This window comes from Oratosquilla oratoria, chromosome 43 (assembly GCF_046742065.1).
Source record: "Oratosquilla oratoria isolate Oo_2021 chromosome 43, ASM4674206v1, whole genome shotgun sequence".
Classification (NCBI taxonomy): domain Eukaryota; kingdom Metazoa; phylum Arthropoda; class Malacostraca; order Stomatopoda; family Squillidae; genus Oratosquilla; species Oratosquilla oratoria.
In genome coordinates this window covers 28606908-28614407 of record NC_134819.1, presented here as the reverse complement: position 1 = coordinate 28614407, position 7500 = coordinate 28606908, and the positions used below count along the sequence as shown (strand labels likewise).

Here is a 7500-nt window from a genome sequence, read left to right as displayed (position 1 = left end):
ATATATATATATATATATATATATATATATATATATATATATATATGATGAGGAGCTAAACGGGTGGTGGATGGAAGTGGAATGGGTGGGAGTGGGTATATGCCTTTTGACTTGGCTACCTCCCTGGTAAGGTGGAAAAAGCCCTTGGTATGCACACACACACACACACACACACACACACACACACACACACACACACACACACACACACACACACACACACATGCGTACATATGTAATATGTAAAACTAACACTATCGTTTCCAAGGTTTATTGAAACAAAGAAATTACGTGATTCCTTACAACTGGCAAGAGACCTAACTGTGCATAAGATGCATATTTAAATTTCATGAGTGCGACTGTGGTAAGTTTACCACTGTCGAGATATTACGGTCTGCCTTGTGATAGATAATTCTATTCAAGCAAGAGGAACTCCTTGCCATTCAAGAGTTAATAATAATCTAGATCAGCGTTTCTCAACCTTTTTAACCTTGCGTAACCTTTAAAATATAATGCATGTCTCAAGGAACCCCTGTGAAAAAAACATACTGTATACCATATCTTTCTCATTTTATTTTCATCGTAATAATAGGCTAGATAGGATAATGTCTATATTACATTATTACAATAACCAAGGATATGTCGTGCGTGTTTAATTATATTACACATATGAAATTAAATAAAAAAAATAAAAAGTGCATTAGCTTATCTCACTTGTTCTCGCGGAACCCTTAGGGACTTTTGCGGAACCTTAGGGTTTCGGGGAACCCTGGCTGAGAAACGCAGTTCTAGATCAACATGACACAAACATTTATGAGTGGTCTTTCCTCAGTGAGGATAAGTCCAGTGACAAAATCGAAATGTTCGTGTGAGATTAAAATGTTTAGTACTTAGGAAGGTTTAATGTAGTAGCACATTTGTAAAATAAGACTTATTGACTTACCTATAACCTGAGTCCCCCCTTTTCCCTGTCCCCAAATGTACTCCTCTTAGTTATACAGGTATATATGCTCATACTGTGCTTGTCGTGAGGATACTTAGGTTGAAAAGTTCCTGCCAAGAAGATGCAGAGAAACACCAAAGGCGTTCTTAACAAGCCCTAACCTTTGCTGGTCAGCGTTTCTCAACCAGGGTTCCCCGGAACCCAAAGATTCCGCAAAAGGTCCCTAAGGGTTCCGCGAGAACAAGTGAAATAAGCTAATGCACTTTTGATTTATCTAATTTAATATACGCAATATAATTAAACACGCACGACATATTCTTGGTTATTGTAATAATGTAATATACACATCATCCTATCTAACATATTATTACGATGAAAATAAAATGAGAAAGATATGGTATATGTGTCTTTTTTGTACGCAGGAGTTCCTTGAGACATGCAGTTTATCTTAAGTATGTGGTCTGTTCTCTGTATCTCAGACGAGTCAAACTGCCGCAGAGGAGCTTCAGTCCCGTTTTGTGGTGTACGTCTAGACACGTCAGTTCGATGATAGTAAATAAGCGAACAAAGAAATACAAACAAACAAACAAATGAACAGACAAGACCAAAGACATAACCTCTTCGTCGGAGGTGACAATAATGACTTTATTATCCATAAAATATTTCCCTATACCCCTGCAATAAGATGAAATTTTCATCATACATTAAAATAAAAGTTCATGCATGGCAAAGACCTTTTTAGCATGTGAACGAAGTTTTCATGATTCGAATATCCGGCAGAGTAGTTACTGACAAATATTAAAAAAAAAGAAATATATATATATATATATATATATATATATATATATATATATATATATATATATATATATATATATATATATATCACTAAAATTCGTTCGTGGGTTATATCACTAATATCCACTCCCACCACGGGAGGGACATTCTCCTTTGTTGCGACGCTGTCGACCTCAGGAGACGGAGGACATCTTCAGATGAAATCTTCGCCCTAAGAAGGCGCCCTCTACCCGCTCCTGTTATTTGCTCCTCCCTTTCATCCCCTCAAGGCTGCGATGGACCTTCATCCCCCTCTGCGTCCTGATTAGGTGGTCTTCAGCTCGCTTCCCGTCCGGTCTCCCTCCTCGCCTCTCCATCGATCTCAGTCAATGAGGAGTTCTTGCCCCTTCTCGCCTGAACTCCATTCTGGACTCCCCTTCCTCTCCCTCTTCCTCTTTTCTCTTCCTTCTCCTCCTCTCTCCTCCTCCTCATCTCCCCTGTTTCTCCTCCTCCTCTTCCTCCTACTCCTGTTTTTTCCTTCGTTCTACTTTATATGATTTGAACGATCACATGCATGCACACATGCACATACACACACGCATCTGCACACACACACACACACACACACACACACACACACACACACACACACACACACACACACACACACACACACACACACACACACACACACACACACACACACACACACACACACACACACACACACACACACACACACACACACACACACACACACTAACACACAATTTTTCTTCGTTTTTTTATTTTTATCTTAGAGGAACTAGTGAAAGAGAAAACTCGTTCTTGCATTTCCTTGCCCTTGCATGCCTTCGGCCACTGAGGGGAGAGAAGATTCCGCGGATCGTGGGCAGGCGGCGAGCTAATTGAGCAAAGTCCCGAAGGCGTCAAATGGCGATGGTATCGTGAAAAGTGTCCCCTTCATTATCAATTCTCACTTGATGGACTGCGACAGTGACGTCAGAAAAAAGGGGAATAGAAAGCAAATCAGTACTTCATTCTCTCGGTCTGTGTATATGCTTGCATGCAAGCATATATCTATATATGTATGAATATGTGTAAATATGTATATATTCATATATATAAGCATATATATATGTATAAATGTATGTATATGCGTGTGTGTGGTTATGGGCTATTGACTACATGACTTTTAAGCAGCTATACATTAGACACTTTAGTGAACCCTCATAGGAACTCGAGTCACACACACACACACACACACACACACACACACACACACACACACACACACATATATATATATATATATATATATATATATATATATATATATATATACACACACAAAGCAAACTAGACACTGCGAGATACAAAGGAGGGACACCACAATCATAGCTCCCCTTCCCGCAAAATACAACCAGGTAAATACAACTAGGTAAATACACACAACCACTATATATATATATATATATATATCTATATATATATATATATATATATTTATATATATATATATATATATATATTCACCATTGGAGACTAATCTCTACTTAAAGAATGATGTTGATTACTTTGAATTTATACTATCCCTTCCGCCTTTTTCGATCCCCAAACTTCTCCTTTAATACCTTTTAGACTTCATCTCTTCGGATCATTACTATTGTCAGGACAGAGGGTATCCTTGAGGAAATGCGATACATGACCAGTCGTGGGATCCTTGAATATGACAATAAAGTTAACTGGGTGAAGGAATTGATTCAAGGTCTTGATGGCTCCATATTCTAGCTTGATGACCTTGAGAACAGAGTGAAGATTAAGCAATTTCGAGGGAGTAATTGATATTGAAAAAAGAAGAAAAAATCCATCAGACAAATTCAAACCAGTAAAAGATATTTTAAATGAAGGCATATCAATGCATATTACAATTTTTTTTTTGTTTTTTTGTTTTTTTTTGAGATTCTCTCAGTGGTACACTCGTAGACGGAAATGAATAACGATATTGAGTCTGACATCCCGTTGATCTGGAATATGATTACAGAGAATAAATCTTGACAGACACTCTGAAAGTGTTTTAGTTCTCGCCCTGAGGGCCTTAGAAGCATCTCCAGCGACAAATGATAACTTGCTAATTGGGTTTTTACTCAAGAGGTTCTCTTGGACAGAAGACGAAGAACGCATAGGGAGTTTTAATGAAGGCCAATCAAATTAACAGGTAAAGGTGAAGAATGAAAAAGGAGAGTTATTTGTTACAGTGTCATGCTATGTTTTTAATTCTACTCTCATGAGAGTTACAAGGAGTTACAATGATAAAGCACACCGATAGGAGACCTTTTGATCCATGACGATGTCGAATGTGGAGTTAATCCTTTCGTTATGATAACATTTCAAAGTGTTTGACGATTTCATTTGGTGGAAGCCGGAAACCATGGACCGTCCATGAGCTCTGAAGTGATTCCGTACTTTCGACAAAACCGAAGCGAGTAGAACAGTTTTACAAAGGATTACAAAGGCAAAGCATGCCGACAGGAGACCTTTTGATCCATATCTAGGTCGGATGCAAAAAAAAAAAAAAAAAAAAAAAAAAAAATTAATATTAATAATAAATTAAAACTATAACAATGTAAATAACAATTAAAATACATAAATAAATGCATTGGTATAGTTGAATAACAAACAAACAGGTAAATAGTAAATGATAATAAATTGACATATAACTAATAATAAATGAAAATCAGACAGACAAATTATAACAAAACAAAAACAAATAATATAACATAAATTATAATAATTACAGCATCTTACTTAGGTATTTATCTAAATGATTCTTAAAGCTTCGAACTGAACTACATTGCACTACCTGTGCAGGAAGTTTATTCCATTCATTAACTACACGGTTGGCAAAGTTGTTTCTACCTACTTCCAAATTGAATCTATTTCCGGACAGTTTGAGACCATTGTTTCTTGTCTGATTCTCATTCAATGTGAAAATTTGGTCACTTTTGATGTTGTCAATTCCCTTTAAAATCTTAAAGACCTGTATCAAGTCACCTCTGAGTCTACGCTTTTTTAGGGAAAACAGATTCATGTGCTTAAGTCGATTTTCGTATGATTTATTTTTGATATTTGGAATCAGTTTTGTGGCTCGCCGTTGTACTTTTTCCAGTCTGTCAATGTCTTTAATGAGATTCGGTGACCATACGGAAACAGCATATTCCAAATGTGGACGAACTAACGATTTATATAGCTTGTTAATGAGTGATGGACTTTTGAAATCAAAAGATCGCGCAATCAATCCCAGAATCTTATTTGCTTTCTCAGAGGCTGAAATACACTGCTTGGATGATTTGAGGTCGTTACTGATAATTACGCCGAGATCTTTTTCACTATCCACTTTTGTTAACGAATTTCCAAATAACTTGTAATCGTATTTGCTGTTATTTTTACCTATGTGCATTACCTTGCATTTACTTGTGTTAAATTTCATTAGCCACTTTTCAGACCATTGCTGTAATTTATCTAAATCTTCTTGAATATCTAATTGGTTTGAGTGATCATTTGCCACTCCGCACAGTTTTGTATCATCAGCAAATTTGGAAACAGTAGATTTTAGTCCATGGTCTATATCATTTATATATACTATGAATAGAAGTGGCCCAAGAACGGAACCCTGAGGAACTCCACTTGCAACACTTTTCAGTATATATATATATATATATATATATATATATATATATATATATATATATATATATATATATATATTAAAGTAGCATAACGTGCTATCGGAGAGAAATAAGATCAGAATACAGGGATCCGTATATTTCGACCACTGTCTGTGGTCCTCTTCATCACACACACACACACACACACACGGTCGCGGATTAGTAAAGCACTGGCCTCACAAGCCGAAGAACCGGGGTTCGATCCACCGGCCGGGCGGAGATAAGTTGGGTTTGTCTCCTTTCACGTGTAGCCCCTGTTCACCTAGGAGCGAGTAGGTACGGGATGTTATTCAAGGAGTTGTGACCTTGCTGTCCCGGTGTGTGATGTGTGAGTGGTCTCAGACCTACCCAGAGATCGGCAAATAATGAGCTCTGAGCTCGCTGCCGTAGGGTTGTGTCTGGCTGTCTCGACAGAGGCTGCAGCAGATCCGAGGTGAATACACACACACACACACATACACACGCACACGCACATACACGCACGCACGCACACACACACACACACACACACACACACACACACACACACACACACACACACACACACACACACACACACACACGCACACACACTGTACATATATATATATATATATATATATATATATATATATATATATATATATATATATATATCACGTGAAAAACACCATTGGAGTAAAAAAGACTGGAGACGGGGAATCCATATATTTCGATTGCAAGCTGCAAGCCTCTTCAGTAGTGATTGACAAATGTGTGATTATATGTTTCACCTGCAATATATATATATATATATATATATATATATATATATATATATATATATATATATATATAGATACAATACAAAAATCTACTATGGTTGCTACTGACCTATTGGATTTTAATTGAACACCGTTCATTACCTTCCCCCATTTCCTTATTTCATATTTTTTCCTGTTATACATTTTCCTTGATTGTCTTTCCTACTTCTCTAGGAACCTATTTCCTTACTCTCCATTGTCATCGTCATTGCCATGATGATGATGAGAGTGATGATGACGATGGTGATAGTGGTGGTGGTGATGGTCATTATAATCATGTTCATTAGAACAGTCATCACTGTCAATCGTTTCTCTTTCGCCTCTTTCTTTTCTTCTCCTTCCTCTTCCTCTTCTTCTTTCTATTCTTCTTCTTACCTTCTTCTACATCGTCTTCTGCTTTGTCTTCACAATACGAGATTCATTTCTTCGACTCTTTATCAGTTTTATTTTAAATTTTCTCTTTTCCATAGTTGTTTTCTATTGTTCCTTTTCATTCAGCTTAATAACCCTCTCTATTCCATTCTCTTGCTCATTTATTTCTCATTTCTCTCCACTTTTTCCAATATCTTCCAATTTGTCTTTACTTTTCTTAAGGAAATGCTGTTCTTCTACTCCTTCCCTCCCCTCTTTCCATTTCTGTTATTTTACATCCTCGTCTTCTCTCTCCTCCTATTGTTTCGTACAAAAGCGTTCATTATTTTCCCCATTTGTCATCTTTCTTCATTTTTGTGGTCAGATATTATCTCCTTGTTTCCTACTTCTGATTATATTTTTCCTCTCTCTCTCTCTCTCTCTCTCTCTCTCTCTCTCTCTCTCTCTCTCTCTCTCTCTCTCTCTCTCTCTCTCTCTCTCTCTCTCTCTCTCTCTCTCTCTCTTTCACATACACAAACATAAACGCAAATAATACCACACACACACACACACACACACACACACACACACACACACACACACACACACACACACACACACACACACACACACACTCATTATCTGTAAGATAAATTGACCTCCACATATTTACTTTTAAAACACACATACTTCTACGTTTTCTTCATCATTTTACTATCTTTCATTTTTTCTTTCTCTACTCGAACACCTTCTTCAGACCCTTCTCTTCTTTCTCCTCTTTTGTCTCTTCCTCTTTTCCTCCTCCTTTTCCTCCTCTTCAACATCCTCCAACTATATTCTCTTCCCCCTCATGTCTATTATTGTTTTCTAATCCTCTTTTCAGTTTTCTCTTTTTTTCCTCGCCTCCAACTCGTCTTTT

General features: G+C 37.1%; 1 protein-coding gene across 1 annotated transcript in view; it reads right to left on the bottom strand.

The window, feature by feature from the left end:
- The window catches only part of LOC143022024 (uncharacterized), a 100288-nt gene that overhangs the window by 91512 nt on the left and 1276 nt on the right, over window positions 1-7500 (bottom strand). Inside the window, exon 3 of the mRNA XM_076179959.1 lies at window positions 3385-3520. Within this exon, the coding sequence (XP_076036074.1) occupies window positions 3385-3520 (136 nt within the window). The remainder of the gene's footprint in view (window positions 1-3384; window positions 3521-7500) is intronic.